Raw genomic sequence first — 23,005 nt, forward strand, 5'->3', positions numbered from 1 at the left:
TTGCTTTACCTATAGACATACTCAAACAAAATGTATCTCAACAAGATGCTTTGTTAACCAATCAAACGGTGTACCAAGGTGTTCCAGATGTGATTTCTACTCCAATGCTAGGTGTCTTCTAAGTAGAACATACTTAGAACTGACTTGTGCCCTAACTCATCGTGGTAGAACAATTTATGTTACAGGCATACCAGATACGGTGCAGATGTCTCTGTAATTTCTCTCCTGTTTTAGCCCAGTAGCTAACACTTAGTATCACCTATGAGAACACTCACAAGGATCAGAAGAACTACTGTTTGCTTACAAAGTGAATCCATAATTACTAGTACAAGTCCTGAAAGGAAGACAGCTGCTGCACGTCCCTCTCTATCAATAATTTCTAGAAACTGGCCTCTTGTCATTATCGCTATAAAAGACTGTTTCTTCAACATACCACCACTTCATCCTGAAGATGCCCCAAGATTTGCCTTCTCAGTTCCAGTCATCAATCAAAGAAAGCCAATGCAAAGATAGCACTAGAAATCTTTACCACAAGGGATGAAGACTTCTCTAACAATTTAACAATATTTTGTCACACAAGTACTGTGCCCAACTTGACAGAAGCATCCACAATCCACAATTCTACACTACATAGATGATCTCCTCATTGCAGCACTGACACAGACAAAGATGAAACAAACTCGTGACAGTGCTGTCACTGAAATCCAAAAGACTGAACTAGAATTTCTACATCTAAGATACAAGAAATCCCACTCTAAAAATATCTAAGATAGAAGATAGCAAAACAAACAATTTCACTACAAAAGATACACCTTCAAGTCAACATCAACACTTTGCAAGATTTACAGCAACTTTTAAGAGAAATGAACTAGATGAAACCTATTTTGAAAATTGCCAACGATGAACTTGCTCCACTTTTTGATCTACTGAGAGAAAACTGTGACATTAAATCTCCCAAGATTTTAACACCTGAAGCTCAACTCACCATAAAAAGTCACAAAAACTTTCCAAAGAAGACAAGCCCATCATTATGCTCCCAAGAAACCTTTCTTCCTGACTGCTTTGAGACAGAAGCTACAACTTTATAGCCTCATTTTTCCATGAGATCCATCTTAGAAAGATCCATTATTAATAGTAGAATAATAAGTTTTTCTTCCCTACAAGTCTCCAAAAACAATTTCTACAACCCTAGAGATATAGCACAAATTGTAATTAAGGCCAAAGCAAGAATATTAACCTTAATAGGTAAAGATTTTACAGTTCTCTAATTACCTTTAAATAAAGATTATTTAGATTAGGCATTACAAAATTCAGATGATTTACAAAATGCATTCTTAAATTTTGCAAGTGTTTGTGCTATTCATTATCCAAGTCACAAATTATTACAAACAAAATTGAGTTTCAAAAAATAGCCCTTGCTAAGTGAAGGGCCTTTAAGTAATACAACGCTCTTCGCTAATAAGTCAAGAAAAACACATAAATCAGTAATTGTATAGTTAAATCAAACTACAAAAAATTAGAAATCAAATATCCAAATAGTTGAAAGTTCTCCTCAAGTAGTTAAAGTAGCTGCTGTTGTTAAAGCTCTTCAGCTATTTTCAAAGCCTTTCAGTTTAATTACAGATTCTACCTCTGTTACTAATGTAGGTAAAAATATCATTTTAAAAAATATTAGTAATAATAATGTATATTGCTAGCTCTCATGTCTTCATAAAAATTTACAACACAGAACTAACCTATATTTTATTTCTCATATTACAACTCATTCATCTTTACCAAGATGTTTAGCAAAAAGAAATACAAGAACAAAAAAACTGGCCATAGTTATCTCAAACACATTAGCAAACATTTTTCAGCATGCAAAATTGAGTCATACCTTTTTCCTCAATATACACAAGTACTTGTACAGACGTTTTGTATCTCTAAATCCCAAGCTAAAGCTATTATTAACAGTTACCCTGATTGTCACCTTGTGCAAACCCCTGTTTCTACAGGAACTGTTAATCCACAAAGTTTATAAAGAGTACAATTATAACAAACATCACTAAATACCCTTCTTTGGGGAGATTTAAAAATATTCATGTTTCAGTAGATTCACTATCAAGTACAGTTTTTACCTCTATCCACACAAGAGAACAAGTAATCGTACCTATCAACATTTTTTACAAACATTTACTTCATTAAGTGTACTCCAGGAAATGAAAACAAACAATAGCCCCACATATCTATCTCAAAAAGTAACAACATTCCTAATAAATTAAAATGTTCATCACACCTGTAGTATTCCCCACTCCCCCACAAATCAAACAACTGTTAAAAAGACATATCACATATTAAAACACATTTAGATCAACAGAAGAGGGGAGCAGAAGTAATACTACAGATAAAATTGAGTCAAGCTTTATATGTTCATAATTTTTTAAACAGTTCTTTTGCAGAACCAGATCCACCAATTCTTAAGCATTTTACAAATAACACACAAACAAAACTAAAAAAAAATTCTCTTGTTTTAATTAAAAGACCTGAAAGAAGACAAATTAAAAGTCCTCGCCAATTAATAACTTAAAGCAAAGAGTATACTTGTATTTCTCCAAGTACTAGAAAAGCAAAGTGAATTCCAATAAAGAGCATCAAACCATACAACACACCAAAACACACTAACAAACCCAAAAGTAAAAAAGCAATCACACAAACGTAAGCTAAACAGAGACTACAAGTCACGCCCAGTGTTCCTATGTCACCTGTAGAATCTGCAAACTTCAATCTAATGATAATGATACATGTGTAGAGCTTGTTTCGTAGAGCTCTTTTAACAAAAACATGAAAAGAAAGATTTCTTATCATTAGATTCTAAAAAATTAATATTCTAAACTCTCCAAAAAATGCAGTTTAAAAGTTAAAATATTATTGAAAATTCTTTTAACAAAGAGTAACTCAACAAAAAAGATATGAAAGAAAATCAGTTCACTTTGTATTTTCTAACTTTGCTTACTTTTTATCATGCAAATTTTCCTATACAACACCAAAACCAAATGTCTAAGTCACATTAACCAAAGCTACAAGATCAGATACCATATGTATGTCTCACTCAAATCCAAAAAAGCCTTTTTCAACCTGTTTAGTTAGTGTACCACTAAAAATTAGCCAATACCTATATAACATGATCTTTTAACAAAAAAGTGATTTAACAACAAGCTAAGTGAAATTACTAATAGAAACAATCGCACAAGGGATTAAAGCCTCTAGACCAAACAACTCCTCAAAACAAGTTCAGAACCCCAAGAATTAAAGATCCGTAGTTCCTTAGCAATAAATTTCCGTGTCACATTTTCAAGAAACAATTAGAAAAAAAATAATTCTCAAAAATACAGTGCTATTCACTCTTACTATGAATACAAAAATTTAAGGCTTTAGTGCAATTACTCATACACTGTAGATAAAAATCTAAAGTTAACAAATATCCACGGAAATTACCAAAATGTTATTAGTTCATTTGTAGAAATAAAACATAGCAAAACATTCTATCATACCCTAAAGACAAACCATGTAACATTAGCACACTCACTGTAATAACACCTAGTACTAAAACAGTTTCAAAAAAGACAAGAAAAGACAAAAGATCTATTCATATATACCCAAAAAATTACAGCAGTAATTTCAGTCTTTCAAAAAAAACCACAAAATATTTCAACAAGCTTCTTCTTACCTACAATTGCTTCAGAAAAAACATTAAGACAAATAGACAAGATTAAATATTAACTAAACAAACAAATACCACATCCAGTGCGCTCAGTAACACGCAGACTGACATCAGCAGTGTCCAACAAATTCCAAAATCAAACAACAGTTAATTTTCTTTTCTAACACATAAACAGAGTTGAAAAGAATTCAAAAGAATGTGCTACATAAATTTGTCTAATCATTCTAAATCCATTCACAAAAATATACAAAAACTTAAAAACTTTACAATCTACAATTAAAAATAAAGAAACATAGTTAAACAATTTATTCAGGAAGTAGAGCTTAACTCCTTAATCAAAAGAACTTTACAAGTTCAGTAAAATCTTGTTATTAGAATATTAATATTAATACCACATACACTTCATTATTCACAACAAATTACAAACTCATCAAAAAAGTTTTTATTTTCCAAAAGAAAAAAATTTAGAAAAATTATAGACAATTCACAAAACCTCAGCAAAAACAATTAAAGTCACTCACAAATTTAACCTTTACATTGAGGCCTTAAAAAAGTCAAAATTTATCAGAACCTAATACAGATACTAAACCTAACTTTACCCAACATTAAGAATGGTTTAACTTAGAATTATAGAGCTTAAAACAAACAAAAACAAAAGTACCTTCATGTAAAAAGTTTATAACTTTTTTCCTACATGAATAAATATATGCAGTAGTAAAGCTATGGAACACAAAGTAATAAATAAGTGACAAGTCAAAAATAGTTTATTTAAAAAGAGAGGGGGAATTGTAGGAATATATAAAAGGTAAAAAACTTTAGAAAGTGCAAAAAGGCCCCAGAAAGTAGACATAAAGCTGAAAAAGGCTGGGAAATTTCAAAACCTTCTCATGGGAAGCTAGGAAAATAAGAACCAAGTGAATTCATTTATATTTATCATAAGGAGCAAGAAAGAACAAGAACTTAGTGATAGTTTGAGATGTCAAAAGTCCTAGATATATGCTTTGCAAAAATAGAAAAAGTTTCAGTCTTATATAATGAATTACTCTATATCGTTTGAGGTTCATAGAAGTCCTTCTGGTAATGTTAAACCCACATGGGTCCTTTTCTTATTGGTTAGGGTATAATGACTCTGCACCTTTTCTTTTATGTTATAGGTTCAAAGAATATGTAGAAAAAGGCTTTGCATCAACTGCCATCTTGCCTTTGATCTAGATTTGCATGGATGTTCATTTCTCTGTGTCTCTGGCTTTTTGCTTGGATGATACAGACATAATAAATGCTAAGTCTGCAACCAGTCCGGGTCCCATCCTGTTTTGTGAGACGCAGACCGACCGGGCAGAAAGTGGACACACACTCCCAGCTCTGGCCGCAGCGCTGCCCAGCCCAGGGGGACGGTCACTGCCCTGCTCCTGCTGCCCCACTGCTGCTGACACAGGCCAGGATGCCCTTGGCCTTCTTGGCTACCTGGCCAGGCGCTGGCCACCTTCAGCTGCTCTTGACCGGCACCCCGGGCTCCTTTGGCCCACGCAGCTGCCCAGCCACAAAATTGCCCGTTTGACTGCAAATACCGCATTAAATTGTCCTTCTAATTCTACAACCACATCTTCTAAGGAAGTATCATGAAGTTTTATAAGGATAGGAATCTAAGTTGCTGTGACTTCATTAAAATGGGCTTATTCAACTCTCTGCAAAACTGAGTTTGTAGGTCTTCAAGGCTCTGAGTTGGAAATTAGGAAATATCCAGCTATGCCTTTGTATTTGTTGTGGAATGCCTGAAAATGGATTTTCTTTCAGCCTGCATGCCTGGCCCTCTACAGCCTACTGGTTCTGGCTAAGCACACAGCTTACTCTGCAATTGCCAAACAGCACAAACATGAAATGTTCCTTTCTTACTCACCTTAGGACCAGCACCGCTGAATACATGCTTCAGGTGACCTGTAGTAGGCAAGGGAAAATGAACCAGATGCTGTGAGAAAATTGTCTGGGCTGGTGAAACCCACAGAACAAGCACCACGAACAGAGAGTTTTCCCTTTCACAACATCCCTTCAGCAGACACATTTCATTCATACAACCAGCAAGAGATCCAGATAATATTCTTGGGCATGCCTACCCTTTGGCCTGTTTAGCCATTAAATGAACACAAACATGATGAAGAAAATGCAAATTGTTCTCTAACACTCAATGCTCCTGTTCTACCAAACACATAACACCTCTTTTAAAAATCCTCTCCTTCTGGTACCTAGGGTTTTTTTTAATCAGATGCATGCACAACTTCTCATTAACTTGCTGGAAACATTTGCCCAGAAAAGCTTTTCCAAAATTCCACTCTGATGGGGCAGGCTCTATTGTGACACAACACAGCAGCAGCTCCAAGTTCCAGGAGCAGACACTCACTGCTTTGGAGTTTGCTCTTCCTTGCAAAGGGAATCACTATTTAACACTCAGTCAAGGCTCAAGTTAGACAGTCAAATCCTTTCATGACAAAATGTAGAAAGAAAGAAGCTTTCCCTGAATTCTGGGAAATACTGCACAGTTGTTAGAAGGCCTTCCAAGAAGGTCTCCAGTTTACATTTTCAAAGCTGTCTTGCATGTCCCAGCAAACTGAGGAAAAGACAGACTCTGCTGCCTCAGACTCTCCCGTGGAGGGAAAAGAATCCCTGCAGGTTCCCTTGCAAATGCTGCCCCTGTGGCTGCAGAAATCCCCTTGTACCTGGATGCCTTGACAGGAGCTTTACCAAACCAGTGGCACCCTAGTGTTCTTTCTGTTTTGAAATAACTCAGGCACTAACAAAGAGCAGGAAGACATACAGAAGCCAGGTTCGGGTACACCCAGGGAAAACCTCTACTTACGTGCCAGGTTAGTGAGGTAATAGCCAGAATAAACAACGCCATAAGCTGTGAAAGCTGCAGCAGCAAGTTGCTCAATCATTGTAGCACTGCTGTGCAGATTTGTCCAACACTAGAAAAAACAAGGCTCTTGTCAGTGGGCAGCTCTCACTGACAAGCGCCTCAACCAGGAGGATGCTCCTGCACTGAGCAAGCCCTAGGGTTGCTCTGACACTGAGGCCTTCCGTGCACCAAGACAACCTTCTGCTGTCACCATGACCACATGGCAACCATGCCCTGACATCACAGTGCAAGCACTCTATATTGGCCTGTGAATTTATGCAGAGCAATAACCACCCTTCCGTACAGCAAACGCAAAATAACCGGGGAAGTTCTTCTCTGTCACAAAGCAGCACAAATTCACTTTGTGGCCAAACCCTGTTGTTCAAGGAATCCAAGAGTAACTCCAGGAGTGCACCAAACACCTATAGCTTGTACCCCAACTGAGCACTCAGATGGGACCCAAGCAAAGGAAACCAGACCAAGAAAATGGCCCAAAGCATTGCACTTCTGAGAAACAACGCTTACTTTTAAAAAATTTAAATGTTTATTAAATCTTAACAAAGGACTGAATAAGGAAAATTTGCAGCACTGGGAGTCTCTGACCATTACAAGCAGCACATCTATAGAATGGATGCTCTGCCTTTTATACCCTTAACCCCTCCAAAGTTTTGTCAAAGTTTTGCCATCCACTGGTGGAGATTCCTTTCTTACATTCTTATTGGAGGTCAGGTGTTGCTACGCCACCCACACCTCCTGGTCACAAGCCAGCCCTCCCCAAAAGCCCTGACTACCAAGGCTATTGCAAGGGGCAGGGGAAATAGGACTCTGGGAGGATGTATTACAATAACATCACTATACATTTTTACATCCCCATAATATCTACCTCTTAACAGTGAGAGCCAACTGTTACATGACTCATCTATAACACACAGAACCAGGAGAGAAGGCACTGTTGGCATAACAGCTGAAACAATTCCTGACAAATCTCCCACATGTTTGCACATTTATTGGATATGCCCAGGGCTCCTGAGCATGTACATCTCGGCCTTTATTCCCCTTTGAAAGCAGTCAAACTGGCAGCATCTGCCTGCCAGCAGGAGCTGCTCCGAGCTGGGAAGAAGACTGGTGGTGCTGATTTCCAGAGGCTTCTGTGTCCCAGGAGAAGATAAGGAAGGAGTGGATTGAAAGGTGCTGGCGCTGCTGCTGCTCTGTGCCAGACAGCCCTGGCTGAGCAGGGCACGGCGCTGCAGACTCTTGCTCCTGTCAGAGCTGGGCACACCTGGGAACAAGTCATGGCAACTTGTGGGGAAACCAAGGACTTCATGGGGACTGCACTGCTCAGCACACACCCAGGCCATCTGTGACCCAGAGTTCTGGCACCTAAAAAGATAAAGCAGACGGAAATAGCTGGGAAAAGTTTCATTTTGACCTTTCTTACCTGTTCACAGAAGTGGCCAAAATGAAAGTTACAGAGCAGGGCCTGATCCTTTCTCCTGCAGGAGGGGCCCTGTACTGGCTCCTGCCCAGGGCTGGTGCCCATGTGCTAACATTCAGCTGAGTGGGAGCAAAGCTCCTGGGGCTCTACAGCGATACACCAAGCCCAGCCCAGTTACCTGGTACACATGCAAAGCTTCAGAAAAAGATTAGAATGGAAAAATGTAACTGTCATGATCATTGTATTTTACTATGTTCACATGCTGTATAGGACTGCAATTTTATGTATTTGTGGTATTTTCACACATTTTAATCTCCGAAATACTGTCAGATACACTTTGATTCCTAATGGAAAGTCTTAAACTATTAATTTAGCTTATAAAATGAAGTTACTGACATTAAATAATATGTACTTTGTAGCGTAGAAGAACACAGTAATAGTATGAGTAATTATGATTGCTTAAGCACAATTGGCTTGGGTCTGTACAGGAATGTGAAATTTTGCAAGAAAATAATATTTTCACTAGGTTTTGTAAAATATTTGAGAAACACTTCTTGTTTGAAAGAATACGTTTCAAACAACCTTTTACTTAGGAGTTTGAGGAAGGTTCTTACTTTTGACAGCAGTACAATTTTACATTTTAAGAATAATGTAAGCAGCTGATGAACTTTAGAATTATTGCAGACCATATTTAGTCTTTCAGAAAGTATTAGTGATATATATCTGATTCAATGCATCTTTTAGCCAGGTTTTGTCAGTGTAGGAAAGCCTGGTTGTAAAGCTCCCATTGTTACCATTACAGCATTTATGTGCTGTAAATCATGTAAAAGTCTCCATTTTCCTGATTTCTTTTTTATTACAAGGGGTATTCAAGGGGCCGAATGATTCTTCAATATGACCCACTTGCAATTGTTCTGTGACTAATTCTTGCAGGGCAGTAAGCGTTTCAGTAGTAAGGGGCCACTGATCAACCCAGACAGGTTTATCTGTTAACCATGTCAAGGCTACAACTGGACATTCACCACCCTGCATCACAGTGGCTCCTATTAAAAATCCATAGCAATTCTGTAATAATAGTAATTAAAAATCCCAGTAATTCTGAGGGTCTGATGTTAGCTTGTTGGCCATCGGGATGTTTCACATGAATTACAATGGCTGACAAGCCACCTGTTGTAGAACCACCCAACCCCATCAGTCCAAAACTTGCACGAGTGAGAGGTCACGATTGAGGCCAACGCAGTCACGAGAGTATTGTAGCATCTGCTCCAGTGTCAATCAAACCTGTTACCGATACGGTCCCTGGATGATATCCACTGGCTGTGAGGATGCATGTCTTTTCTGGATGGTTCTCCGTTACTTTCTCAGTCCGGAACACTTGAGGTACTTACCGTATTGGGAACAAAACTCACAGAGGCTACAAGCTGAGTGATGCAAGTTCCTTTCTGAATAGTAATAGGGCAGTCATCAATTCATATCATAGCATGACTCTGTCCTAAATAATCAACATCAATAAGTCCTAAATGCACATGAATACCTTTAAGTGTAGTACTTGATATCCCTATCAGAAATGCACTCAATCCACGTCCTATTGGGCCATAGGTGTCATGGGGCACTTTGCAGATTTCTTTTGTCAAAATAGTTACTGTGTCGGTGGTGGGTACATCAATCCCTGTGGACCCACTTGTTGCTCCTGAATACTGTTTGCAAATGGGTAGCTTTACAGTGCTGGGAAGGCCCATAATTGCTGTTAATGGTCGTCAGGTTATTTGTGTCCCCACACACCCCTTCGTGTTCTTCTTCCCATTTCCCTGCAACAGCTGACCATTTGCATGATACTTACTCGTGCACAGTGCCCAAATTTAGCACAATGATTGCACATAACATTGCTGCTTGCATTTGACTTAGATGTTATTTTCTGGGTATTACACTGTGCCCTTACTTGCCCTTGCTGTCCACAATTACAGCATTTCGGTGGTGGTCTTAGAACTGCAGCAAGAGCTGCCATTTTATGCTCTACTGAACCATCTTTTGAGCAAGCAGTAACCATTTCAGGCAATGTGGGCTCCCCAGGTAAGGTGTCAATAATCGTTCTGCAGTCTGGGTCTGCACTTTCTTTCACCAATTCTATACACAATCTATGTCACAAAGGTTCATTATCTACCTGTTTTTCAATAGCTGCAGCAAGCTTTTCCACAAACTGCAAAAATGGTTCTCTCATCCCTTGTTGTATAGTAACATATCTCTGTTTTGGAGCTGCCATTTCCATTGTTTTAATTAAAGCACTCATGCCTATTTGCCGAGCTTGTGTCAAAATTGAAGGATCCCACCTTGCCTGCAAATCTGGGTTAGCAAAAGGCCCAGTGCCCAATAAGGCATCAACACCCACAGCATGACGAGTCGTGTTGAGGTAGCTGCATATTTGTTAAAGCTGTGAGCTCAGCCACTCACCTCCGAGTTTCTTGAAACACACCATACTGTACTGGTTGGAATAAAACTGTAGCAAGATGCATGATGTCATAAGGTACAAGCATACTGCATTAATTACATGTATTAATTGCATTACCTCTGAGGAATTAATACCAAACTGAGCCACTTTCAATTGGAGATCTTGCACAACCTTCCAGGCAAAGACATGATGACTGTCATCCTGCCCTATTCCAGGAACTGCATTAAAAACTGGAAAAGCCATAGGATTATCACAGGCAACATTTGCCTTAACACTCTCCTCCTGAGGTACTTTTGGGGCACCAAATCTTTCTATTAGGTCCCAATTTTTTTATTCAGCTGCTTTCTTCCTAAGAAATTCCCAAAACTTCTGAGGCTGTCATGGAAGCACAGTTACTTGACACAGAGGCAAAGTCCATGGGGCAGTAGGGCTAGATCTCTTAGAAGCTGAACTGCCAACAGTTCCCTGCCCCACCTCAGGTGTTACTGCGGGTGACTCTTCACTTGATTTGCTGTCACTGTCCAGCAGTGGAGGATACGACCTTGCAAACTGTTCATGCAGCTCAGAGGGGGGCGGGGGGCAAATGGCTGGGCTAGAGTGGAGGGGTGTAGGTCTTAGATTCAAAGAAAAACCATAAATTTCTAACCAGGTAGAAGCTTGAGAAAGTGTTGAGAAAGAATGTAAGTTCTTTATCTCTCTTGTTCACATTGTTTATAATTAGGTTTTACTACTGTACGTCATCCACTGCACACCAATAGGGTGACATGTTTTCACTTCAGGACCAATAGAGTTGGTCTGCACAAAGCTCTGTATAAAAGAGTGATGTATTTTGAAATAAATCAGTTATAGTCTCAGCCTTCTGAACAAAGTCTGTTCATTCCCATCCTGCCTCAACAGCGTCAGAGGGGAGCAGGGGGCAGACAGCTGGGTTTGTCTCTCTGCCAAAGACATTTCCGCTAACTGGCGCAGTGGTGCAGTGTATAGAGGCACCGCTGAAAGCTGCTGTGCAGGTGAGATAAAGAGGCTTAGGAGTCTGAGAAGGAGATACTCTGTCAGTCTGCCCAGAAGCCTTAGCAGCTTTCCCAAAAGCTTCAGCATCCAGCCCAGAAGCTCTGGCAACTTTCCTGGAAGCTTTGGTAGCCTGCCTGGTAACTTCCATGGGCACCTGCACTTTCTTCAAGGATGTATGCAACAAGTTCCCCATCAGAGGCCCCATCTGACTCATCCCTCCCATCAGACTCCTTTATCAACCCCAAATCTTCATCCACCTTGTACTCTGCTTGTTCCCGCTGTTTTCCATTCCTTTAATGCCTCAAAAGGCGATCTCCAAGTAACAACTAGATTGACAATAGTTTTATCTCCCGCTCAGGTGACTTCCCACAGCTTGTTCCTGACTTTTTTTCCAACCTTTAACACTAAATGCTGTGTCAGGATCAGTAGCAAAATCCTATGATCTAGCCCACAGCAATATACTACAAAGGGCATAGTCTGAAGTAGTAATTCCCTTATTTCTTAACAAAGCTTTCTATGTAGCCAAAACAGTCTCTTCCTCTTTAGATTTATCTCCCATTATCACTAGTTGGTGCCCCACCTGCTTCCAGGTGTGTTGATAGGAGAAAATCAGGTCAGGACTTGCCTGTGGCTTCCACCCGCCACTCTCAGCTGCACCAGCGCCGCCTCCCCCGCCACTCCCCAGCGGGTCAGGGCTGCCAGTCGCTGGGACCCCGCGTGGCTCCAGACCGACCACGCTGCTCAGGCTGCTGCTCCACGCGGTGGGCACCAGCTGTCACTGGTATATACACTGCATCGTGAGGCGGTCGCCACACAAAGCACAGACCACAGGCGGTCTCAGATGGCAACTCTTTATTATCGAACATGACCTTTTATAAACTTTCTAATTGTTTATACTTCTTCTACCCCAACTGTTGGCCACAAAAAATCAACATAACACCACTGGTGAACAGTAACAGTGACTTTAGTTAACTTTCTGAAAATGCTTTATCCAGCTGCAGTTCTCTCCTTATCTTTCTCCAGTTCTTCTCTCAGCCTCCTTGGTAGCAGCCTTGGAGAGAGCTCTTGATCAGCTTCTTGCCTCTCAGCTTCTTTTTGCTCCTTTAGCTAACAGGCCTGCTGTTAGCCCCTTCCACAGTAATTCATCCATGAGGGGCAGGAAACAAGAATAGGGGGCAGGAAGCAGAATAGGATTAAAAAGCCTAGTGATTAATTAGAATTGGTTAAAATCTGACAGACCTTGAGATGACACCAAAATTCATCATCCTAGAGTGTAGCCTACAGCACACTACTCGCATTTCTATATTCGGGAAACATGTTTTCTTCCTTTTACGCTGTCTTAATTTAAAAGCTGAAAGATTCAAGAGGAATTACTACATCCTCCAATGAGTCCATGAAGTTTCCTCTGAATGATCTCCTTCGTGTTACTGCAGTCTACTATTCAAGTATATAGGGACAACTGTCACAGTAATCTCATTAAAAATGTGTGCTTTGTTAAAATAACCATCACAAAAATCAGTCATAGTAAGGCAGGTAAGACAGAATCAGTATTGATACTGAAAATCTATTATGAATGCAGAAAAAGGCAGAATCCAAAAACTTCAGAAGTATGTATATAATATACTCATTTAGTTGAAAAAAACTTAGACGTTTATTAGAACAAGTTTGGGATTTTTTTTAAATCTCATTTTTTCTACTTTGGATAGCTTTACCTCAGCAGTCCATAAATTATTTTTGCTGTATTAAACTAGTGAAACAAGGATATTTAGTCTAGATTTTTAAATTCCAGAAGGAAGTATTATGCAGTGTTACAAATGAAAAGCTACGTTAGATTCCTAATTTATCAGTAAAATACCTAACTGCAGAATGATATCAGCAAGAAATTCTATTATTTTGGAAGAGCAGGGTAGTATGTTAGAGAACTCTACCTTTCCAGACACTGGAGAAGAAGGAGTAGCACAGGGGCTGGAATAGCTACTGCTTTCTGCAGGTTTTACTGAGGACTGAGCTGATCTGTCATCTGAGGATTGTCCGGAGAGCAAAATGTCTTTTTCTTTGTACTTCTTTGGCTGGTGGAGTGCAGGAGAAGAAGATTTCACTGAAACCCTACAAAGGACATACCTTGAGTTTCACAAGCAGTCACTGAACAATTTACATCGACCTGTCCACCTACAGCATGACCCCATGTATTACAGCAACTACAACATCTATTAAACCTAACTAAAAACTCATACTGACCATCCATTGCTTTTTAATGCTACTGTTAAACTTCTTCTGCTACTTCTCAAACATCACAATTCATGGACAATATTCCTGACTGCTCTCTCAAACAGCAGCCCCAGGTATGAAATACTTCTCTTTGGGATTACAATGCAGCATACAACAGTATAACACCTTCCAAATGTACTTCCACTGTTTTCACCTATTACTAGCAGAAACTTAAGTGATACTTGTATACATAAACTGCAACCTACAGTAAGCAGAAGACCTCAGCATCTTACTTTTCAGCATGAGAGGAGTCAGACAATTCTGTTTCTGTTGAGCTTTTTCTGCTGCTGGTTGACTTCCATGTAGATGCCAAAGGAAGTTCTTCACAAGTCACAGGCCTTGGTCTCTGGCCAATTCCTGAAGGCTGCTGCAGACCTGCAGACTGTTCTTCAGCACTCAGAACAGCTGTAATTGCTCTTACAGTTGTTTCATCAACCTGAGACCACAGCTTAGAAGGAGCTCGCATACGACGCAGAAACAAGCTGTGCCACTTCTGCCTGAGCTGCAGCAGCATACCAGCAGCCTGCAATGAATTCCAATTCTGTTAAATACTGATGAAAATTAGATCACACAGGTAAGAGAACCCTGTCTTTTCCCTATCAAGCAACACCTGGCATTCCAATATAAAGAGAGCCCAGAATTGAAGGCAAGACTAAGGTCTTGGGGAAGGGGAATAATCCATATTTAAACTATGATGTTAATTTGCTTTCTTTACCTTGGGTACAAGGTCATTTTGAAAACATTTCATTTAGCTCTGTACTAAACTTAGCTTTGTATTGTAATTCCACAGACTTTTTTTTTCCTTCTTATCTTTCAAGAAAACTCAATCCTTTCATGCTTTATGCCCTTCCTCTCAAATCAGTCTCTACTCATGCACTCTTCAGTATAGTTGATGGAAAAGAGCTCTAAGTGATATTTTTCTTACATCGACACCTGGTCAAATGTGATGACTAAATTCAGAAGACTATTGTCTAATTCTGCTACCAGAAACGCTTCCATTACGATAAATTTTTAAAAATCACTCTTCTGGACATGACTAGGAGAGAGAGTATTACTATTAGAGTTGGTAAAGTTGTGTGTTTCATGACCCATAAACTGCAGCCACAGCTCCTCAATGACATAAAGACTTCTATTTCAAAGAGGATTTGAAATGTATCCTTCCAAAATCTGACAGCAACTTTCTCTCAGCAACTTCAGCTTCAAGTGCTCCTTTTTTGATCTGATTTTGGTTATCCTCTCAGAGAAAGAAGAACACAATATGCCAATGTGACTGTTCTCTCAGCTCCTGTCCAGATTTTAGCTTATCCCAGCTTGTGCTATGGCCTGATGGAGCACCATGCAGGCAGGACAGGAGGCCAGAAGGAGCAGAAGGGCCCTTATGCTGTCACTGTCACCTGCAGCTTGCTGTCCCTTGCAGTCATCATTTTTTGTCTGCCAGTCTCTTCAGAATCTGCTGACTTGTGGAAAGGGACAAAACTGCCAAGCTCAGATATAAAACATCATATTACCCAGAAAGTTTTTGAAACAGACCCAACAGCATCTGGATTGCTGAGGCTTTCCTGCTCCCTTTTGTGAGAGACAGGACACCCACACCAATATGGAGGAAGAGGGATGAGCACTCTCACTGTTGACTTAGGTGACTATTCTCTTTCTTTCTGCTGACAGGTAAAAGAAGAGAAAGGTATGGGTGACAGGTGATCAAACACTGCAACTTGGATTTTGAATACACAAATTCATGCAACAGACAACTCTGTGCCAAAGGGGATTGAAGCCGTTTAATTCTTAATGAGCTTGTGAAGTAAAGGTTAAATCACAGAGTACCTAGTTCGAGAGACCCAAATGGACCATGACATTCTTGGAGAAAATTCTTGGCTACTCAAATGTTACAAAAACCTTTTCACATCTTTTTACAATTCCTCTACATGAAGCAAACCCAGGAGTAATTTCTTACTTCAGGGTCCAGTTTAAGATGGAGCCATTCATCCAGCTTCAGCAGTGCCAGATCAGCAGACGTCCTGTCCTCCATCTCACTGTCGCTGCTATCATTAGATACCCCTCCCCCTGAATTAAAGACAAAAGGTTCATCAGAATTTCCATATTTTTTCTACTATTATTTCTATACAAAAACCCGCATACTACTGTATTACCAGCAATATTTTTCCTTCTAAAATTGACTTTAAATGTAAACATTTGTAAAACTACCTCTTCTTTTCTGCAAATACACTGCAAAGTCTTTGCTCCAGATAGCAGCAATCAAGTAGCCAGACCTGCTGAAGGTCCTACTATGTAAAAACGTGGATTGATATGATGTGACCCAACTCATGTACCTTCACCAGTTTTCACAGGCCACTATACAACTTTTGCCTAAAGCTGTTGGCAAAATCACACATGCCTCTATTTCCTAGTAAAACAGCAGATTTAAAGACCCAGTAAGAAAAAAAAAATATGTATGGCTATTAATTAGGATTCTTTATTTTTCTTAAGTGCAATTCAGTCAGCATGAGTACTACTCTAAGGTTCACAGTTTAAAAGCAAGACAGGAAAGCTTTAGAAATAAGTTGGACTTTTAGTTTGATTCAAACTATGACAACTAGAAGCAGTTATTTTTGCTTCCATTCCAACAGGACTCAATTTAAATGAGAAAAAAAGAAGGAAATGTAAATATATTCTCTATTACTTACAGTTAATAGTACAGTTAACTGAAATTAAAAATTATCAGTAGAACATATCTTGAAAATGTATGTGTTAGCTAGAAGCAACATGACTTGTTTGCCATACTGATTGTTTCTAAATTATTCTGTTTGAATAATCTGGTTCAATGATTCAAATAAAGTAGTCTGCAGAAAGAGAACATGCATACTACACTTCTCAGTACCAATACTACAGTTCTCATTAGATATTGTGGCTGCATTCTTTCCTTACAAACTATACTGCAGTTTCTGAGACCCTACGACTGTGTAATTTATGGACTTGAATAGGTAAGGAATCCCAAAATGGAGAGATTTGTTACAGAACCAACAAACTCTTCCTGAATAGCTACAGGAATTATAACAGCGCTGTTTCCAGAATCAGCCAATATATGTATTAAATATTACTGAAAAATAAGCTCTGCATGTCACACGCTGATGTATACCAATGGAAACATCCCAAATCCAGACTCCAGTGTACCTTGAAAGGATGAAGATGCCTGCAAGGCATTACTTTGCAGTCTGGCTGGTCCACAGAAGAGGGCCACGGTGACAGGTGTCACAACAGAGCAGCACCTGATGTTTGCTGTCTTGTGAGCTCTCGTCATTTCATCATATATAAGCCAGTCTGTGGGGAGGGCCTGGATGGCTGCAGCTTGTCCATTTGCTGGGGCAATCTGTGGAAGAGCAGGTAAAACCAGGCTATTGTACCCTCTACCTGTAATTAATGTAAATTTGAACGTATTTCTCATTTTATCCGGAGACACTGTGGGTGCCTCAACCTGGCAGTGCCCAAGGCCAGGCTGGGTGGAGCTCTGAGCAACCTGGACTAGTGGAAGGTGTCCCTGCCCATGGCAGGGGCTGGAATGAGATAAGCTTTAAGGTCCCTTCCAACACAAACCATTCTATGATTCTGTATTTTGAGAATTAAATACATGTACAATTATATACATATAAAAATATACATGCATGTTGCTATCATGCTGGCATGGTAGTGTGGAGGAAGGTTTTAGAAAGGCCTTGGGAATGGTAAACAGAGGAAAAAGATACATTTATGTATGCCCCATTGTTTTAGAAAGGCCCTGGAAATGAGAAACTGAGGGAAAAGATACATTTATGTATGCTCCATTGTTTCAGGAAAGTCCTGCTTCAGCATTCCTCTCTAAACCCCCTTTCTCCCCACCCCTGAGCAGTTCCCATTGGACCTGGCCCCTGGGGCGGTTCTGATGTGCCTAAGATGAAAACTGTCTCTATTGTTTAGACCTTAACTCTTAATTCTGCTGTATAAAACTGTATCTGGGCAATAGCCCAGTGTCTTTGGTCCCTGCAACCGTTCAGGCAATACAACCTCTCTGGACAAGCATACCATTGGTCTCTCTTGGTCTCTTTATCTCGAATCCTAGCGGCGACTGAGGCAACGCTGCCGCTCGGACCGTGCTAACCCAGCCCTGCCTGGTGAGCCCAGGGCAGCGGGACCGCGGAAAACCCCGGCCCCGAGAGGGGACAGCTAGCCGGAGGGTCCCGGGGGGCCGGGGAGGGACGGGGGACAGCAGCAAGAACCCCCCGAAAGCCGCACATGCACATAAAAAAGTGTGAGAATTCAACCAGATTCATCAATTATCCTACCATGGTAAAACAAAATATGTTGTTTTAAAAAGAAATGTTAAAAATGAGTTTCAGAGAAAAACTTGCTTTTAAGAATAGGGATCATTATATCTTTAAAACAATTTTATAGCAGGGCAGTTTTTTTGCCTTTTTGCCTTTTCCATCTAGAGAAAGGACTAACTGAAACGACAGAAAAATGAATCAACTCCAATTCTATCAGCTGGGTAGAACAGTATTTTCTAAAGCTGTAGTGTTAAATGCCTATACTGCTTTTGAAGTACTGACAAACAGGAAAAGACATTTCTAAAACACGTGACAGATTTTAGTGCCCTTTTTTTTGAACTATGAATTCAAAGTGTCTTTACCTTTTTATATTGAGACTGACCAAAAACAGAGGTAGGATGAAATCGCACTTTCTTCTCTTTTGGTTCTGTCAACACCAGGCTGTCTCTGTCTACATGCACAAGATTGGGATACATCCCAGCCACTAAGGCACCTTTAATTACAGCCCAGTTCTCAGAGTTAGTATTAACATCTCTAATATCAGCTCCTCCTCTGGCTCTCACAAAACCTGACAAATGAAAGAGACAAAACAGTGCCATGTTACCTTGTGTTTGGCTCTCAAAAGGAGTCAGAAACAAAAGGTGAAATAAATGACTTCTTTGTTGCATTTTTCACCACTGCCAACCTTAACAGCACCAAGAAGAAACCATTACACTGAAATCCTTCCTGATAAGGGGTTTCATACTGACACAGAATACCACTATTTTCTACAATATAAAGACATTTCCTATGGGAATAATTCATTAAAACATGAAACGCAGTGGCATGTGGAGATGAAGGTGCTTTCAGTTTGATCAGCCACAATTCCTCATCTGCACCATACCCTGCATGAATGTGTGCATGACAGTGTATTTCAAATTAAGGAAAATTACACCAGTGAACATGATTTTTGTTACAATTTCTATATGCTTGACTTTAAAACAACGTTAAAATTGTTTCCAACTTCTCTACCTGAGGCTCTAAGCTGGCCAAGCACCTGTGTTCTCATTCCTGCAATGATTTCCATTGTGGCTCGGGACAGGAAGTTCTTTTCACAGAAGGCTCTCTCCCAGCCGTCACTGCGTGCCTTCTGCCATGCCTGAAAATGTTTTTACATTTGCCTATTAATTTGAAGGACTTAAACTAAAAACTGCAGGTGTTTTTTTAAAGATTACATTTATGTCAATAAAATGAATGCAAAACCCACTCTAAAAGTTAATGTATCAAACCAGATTATTTTTTCTGTTCAACAATTAGATTCTCTTTATGTGCTCACTCCAGTGATGATTATGTCAAATTAAAACAATAAATAAAGATCATTACATTAAGATCATGATTCAAAGTTCAGTGTAGTAGGATGCAAAGAGGCACATTGTTGAAACATTCAAAATTTTCTAGGGTTTGAAACAAAACATACTACAAAAAGGGTTCCCTCACAAATTTATGAGTCCAATACACAGGAAAGGCACTAGGCAAAAAGAAAGTCTTCTCTGAGGACTTAATCACAGTCCGCCACTCTACATCCAACTGGTACATCTGCATTTTGCTTGGGTGATGTGCTGTGATTAGTACTCTCTGAAATGAAAGACTACCTGGAAAGCCCTGAGCAGGGCCATGTGGTCACTGAATGTCCCGGCAGCAAAACGCTTCCTGCACAGCACGGCTGCACGCTTTTGGGAGGCCAGCGTGGGCAGCACAAAAGGGTCTTGGCAGGCAAGAGCACAGGCAATGGTCAGAACAGGATCCAGGCACTTCAGAACTACAGCATACAACACCATTTTACCGAGGTGTGGCTCTACAGGTAATTCAGTCAGCTGATAACCAAGCTCAGTGAGATCTTCCCAAGGGTCCAGGGCATCTATGGTCTGTTCATAAACAAACAAACAAACAAATAAAGGAGAGGAGGATGGGTACAGTGGACAAAATCAATTTACAGTGAAAGCAAAAAGGATGTGAATAATGGACTTTAACTAGACTTGTTTCCAAACACTGAAGAAGCAAGTCAGACTATTAACAGAGACAAGACTTTGAAGCACTCTCTTCCCTTGACATGGAAAAACACATCCCCACACACAAAATGAAAACAGACAACAAGCAAAACTTCAAAACATCCTTAAGTAATTAAAAACAGCTTCAGTACAAACTGAAGTCAGTAAACTGCTACACCACAAATTTGGGATCAAACACAATTACCATCTAAACTTATTCCTTTTCTGACCTTAAGCATATGCACAGCATTTCTCACAGTTACAGCAGGCGGAGGATCAGGAGCTTTCATAAGAAAGTCTACAATTGGACAATTAATTGGAGCCAGAATTTTTGTGTACAAACAGATCTCCTGCAAGGTAAAAGGCAGAACAAAAAAAGATTACCAAGATTTGGAAGCAGCCGCCAAACACATGATTTGTTGCAATTAGTAGTATGGTTTGAGGACATTGTATTTTTTAAAGTTATAGTTTCTAACTGAACATGCACCTGAAGCGGCAGTCTTAGAAGTTCTGGAGATTGAAATTCCAACATATTCTGAAATCGGAGCCTGCTGAAGAGATGAAAGCAGACCCCAGGCTGACAGCGCCCAGCCCTTGAAAATAAAATATGGGAAGTTGTGAAAATTAGGATTTCTTTCTAAAAACAAAACCAAAAGCCAACAAACAGACACAGAAACTCAGAATGGAAAAGAAGAGGCACTACCATGAAGAAAGTGTTGTTAGGTCACATGCAACATGAGAATTTCCTAATCATTAATTATTTTTGAGAGTGTGGCAATTTTTTACTGTAATTTTAACCCAACACTGAGAAATCTGGAGAAAGAAAAACAAGGCTTTTCTAATGTAAAGTGCTGTGGGTTTTTTGCTAACCTAAGACCAGTCCAAATCTCAATCATCCTTTGTTGTAAGGAACCAGTTGCAAACTTTCTTGCTTCCCCTCACATCCCCTAAACAGAAGTTATCCTTGGAGTAAAAGGTAGAATAAAGATGAAGTAACTTGTGAGTGAATGAGGGAGGAATGAGCAAATTCTCTCAGTCATATACATCTATGTGCATACATGCAGCTTAATGCCAATATGATTGATTAAACAGGCATTTGTTGCTACATAAACTTCTGAGCCCTCCCCCACAGTGCTGGGAAGAATATAATCATGGCCTGTTAAGTCATGGATAGCTTGGAGAAAGTGAAATAGGCAGTCCTCTGCCCATAGACATGATGTGAAAACATTGTGACTGCGGGTGCTACGTGGGAGAAAGAGGAAGGAGAACAAATTAATGGGGGGAAAACAACCCAGACCTTTGGGAAATGCCTGAGCATCACTTTTCTACAACTTGGGAGATTATTCCAAGGAAATACATGCTGACGCCTACTCGTCTGCAGAGAACCAGTGTTGGCCTCTATGCAACACAACACCGGAATAGGCCAGAAACAATTACTATGTTGTGTGGTTTATTCTAAACATAAAGGACTGTGCATATCTGCAAAATGGGAACCACTATGAGGCATTTATTACCTGCCTTTTCTCTGGATAGCACTGGCTTTTGAAATCCACCCCATTTTTAGCACTGTAGCACAACTCAGTGCATCAAAAGACTTCTAGAAAAACAAAGGAATACAAACTGAAAACTCAATAGGGTACATGAAATACAAGTTACTAGTTAGTTAGATTACCAACAGGAGTTTTCTAAAAAGTATGAAATAGTAATATATACAGCAGCTTCTGAGACAAAGGTACCTTCTCAATTTCAAGTGAATTAATGAGGGTATCTCCTTTCTAGTATCTTAATGCTCCACAAGTTTTGAAATTCAAGATTTTCAAGGTTTTTTAGACAGATAGCTTACAGTATTTGTCTTAAAACAAATTCATGTTGAAGCCTTTCAGAAAGGACTGTTGCCTGACAGGCACTAGCTCTCAGCTAGTAAAAGCTTTTTCTCACTTTACTGTAAAGTAATAATAAAAAAAAAAAGTTCTCCAAAATTTATACACTGTGTGTTTTAGAATCACACTAGGAAAATTTAAGGCAGTCCTACCTCTTTCACCTTGCCTGAGTCAATGACAAACACCACATCATTGACTGTTATGCTGGTTTCTGCAATATTAGTAGAAAGAATCTGCAAAGAAAAAACCCAAAACCACCAAAACTATAATAACTGCAAAAGCAATGGCAAAATAGGTCATTGTGGCATTGGAAAAAGTCCTCTAATACTTGCAATTTTGCGGATGCCAAAAGGTGGACTTTCAAGCACTTTCTTCTGGTCCAAAGTCTGCATACTTGAATGAAGCACGAAAACTTGGTATCTAATGCAAGACAAAAGGAACATTTTAAGGATCCTTAAAAGAAGCAATGAAAAGCCACAGTAACTAAAGGTTTTACCTGTGAGCATTATCAGAAAATCTCTTGTCATCCAAAACAATGTGGTCCCTCAGGCTCACTATCTCATCATACCCAGGAAGAAATATTAAAATTGCTCCTAAAAAAGGAAGTGGGTTTGCAAAGTTAAACAGAAAATTCAAATACATGTCGAATAGCACTCAGAAGGTTTTAACATCTGTGGATTGCTGAAAAAAGAGCATGATTATCAGAAGTCAAATCCACAACCACTGGTTAGGTATTTACCTACCTGCATCAGAACTATGACAGATGCTGTGAAGTAAGTGCATTATCAGATCCAGATCCACTTTTTCATCATCAAAACTGTGATGGTAAGCTGTCAGTAGCTCTCTGTCCTCTGCACTAAGGTCACTAGCACTTTTTTGGACCAGGGAACTGGAACTTTCATCCATGTTTCCAAATCCAAATGAAGCGCTGTACCAGGAAAATACACCAGAATCAAGGCTGCCCCTTCGGGTTTGCATTGAGCCATCAACTCAAACTTAGACCGAGACCAACATGACTGTTGGTCTTGAATTCTGATGTTTAAGTGTTGCAGA

The 23,005-nt window shown here is 39.7% G+C and overlaps 2 protein-coding genes and 1 pseudogene across 2 annotated transcripts; all 3 read right to left on the reverse strand.

Moving 5' to 3' along the window:
- Nucleotides 1-11,170, reverse strand: part of LOC146763658 (uncharacterized) — a 142,179-nt pseudogene extending 131,009 nt beyond the window's left edge.
- Nucleotides 11,170-14,790, reverse strand: LOC146763659 (3'-5' RNA helicase YTHDC2-like). Its single transcript, XM_085567857.1, has 2 exons — nucleotides 13,984-14,790; nucleotides 11,170-13,588 (listed from the first exon to the last, which is right to left on the reverse strand). The coding sequence occupies exons 1-2, from the start codon at nucleotides 14,262-14,264 to the stop codon at nucleotides 13,318-13,320; spliced, it is 552 nt and encodes a 183-aa protein (XP_085423983.1). The 5' UTR covers nucleotides 14,265-14,790; the 3' UTR covers nucleotides 11,170-13,317.
- An 878-nt stretch (nucleotides 14,791-15,668) lies between these two features.
- LOC144248195 (3'-5' RNA helicase YTHDC2-like) lies at nucleotides 15,669-22,858 on the reverse strand. The gene is made up of 10 exons (XM_085567971.1): nucleotides 22,696-22,858; nucleotides 22,449-22,545; nucleotides 22,285-22,372; nucleotides 22,105-22,185; nucleotides 20,278-20,422; nucleotides 19,677-19,843; nucleotides 19,057-19,183; nucleotides 18,408-18,613; nucleotides 16,952-17,114; nucleotides 15,669-15,811 (listed from the first exon to the last, which is right to left on the reverse strand). Exons 1-10 carry the CDS (start codon nucleotides 22,856-22,858, stop codon nucleotides 15,669-15,671), a joined length of 1,380 nt encoding a protein of 459 aa, XP_085424097.1.
- Between the last annotated feature and the right edge of the window lie 147 nt (nucleotides 22,859-23,005).

The sequence above is a fragment of the Lonchura striata genome, chromosome Z, assembly GCF_050655825.1.
Source record: "Lonchura striata isolate lonStrDom1 chromosome Z, ASM5065582v1, whole genome shotgun sequence".
In the NCBI taxonomy this organism is placed as follows: domain Eukaryota; kingdom Metazoa; phylum Chordata; class Aves; order Passeriformes; family Estrildidae; genus Lonchura; species Lonchura striata.

What these genes read in the sequence shown, in the direction of transcription:
- LOC144248195 (XM_085567971.1), bottom strand. Translation starts at nt 22,858, where the DNA reads ATGGATGAAAGTTCCAGTTCCCTGGTCCAAAAAAGTGCTAGTGACCTT. An exon ending in AAAAGGAATAAGTTTAGATG is followed by an intron (nt 19,844 to 20,277) that starts GTAATTGTGTTT and finishes TGTATGCTGTAG; the next exon opens with TTCTGAAGTGCCTGGATCCT. An exon ending in TGGCCAGCTTAGAGCCTCAG is followed by an intron (nt 18,614 to 19,056) that starts GTAGAGAAGTTG and finishes TTCATTTGTCAG; the next exon opens with GTTTTGTGAGAGCCAGAGGA.
- LOC146763659 (XM_085567857.1), bottom strand. Translation starts at nt 14,264, where the DNA reads ATGCTGCTGCAGCTCAGGCAGAAGTGGCACAGCTTGTTTCTGCGTCGT. An exon ending in GACTCCTCTCATGCTGAAAA is followed by an intron (nt 13,589 to 13,983) that starts GTAAGATGCTGA and finishes TGTCCTTTGTAG; the next exon opens with GGTTTCAGTGAAATCTTCTT.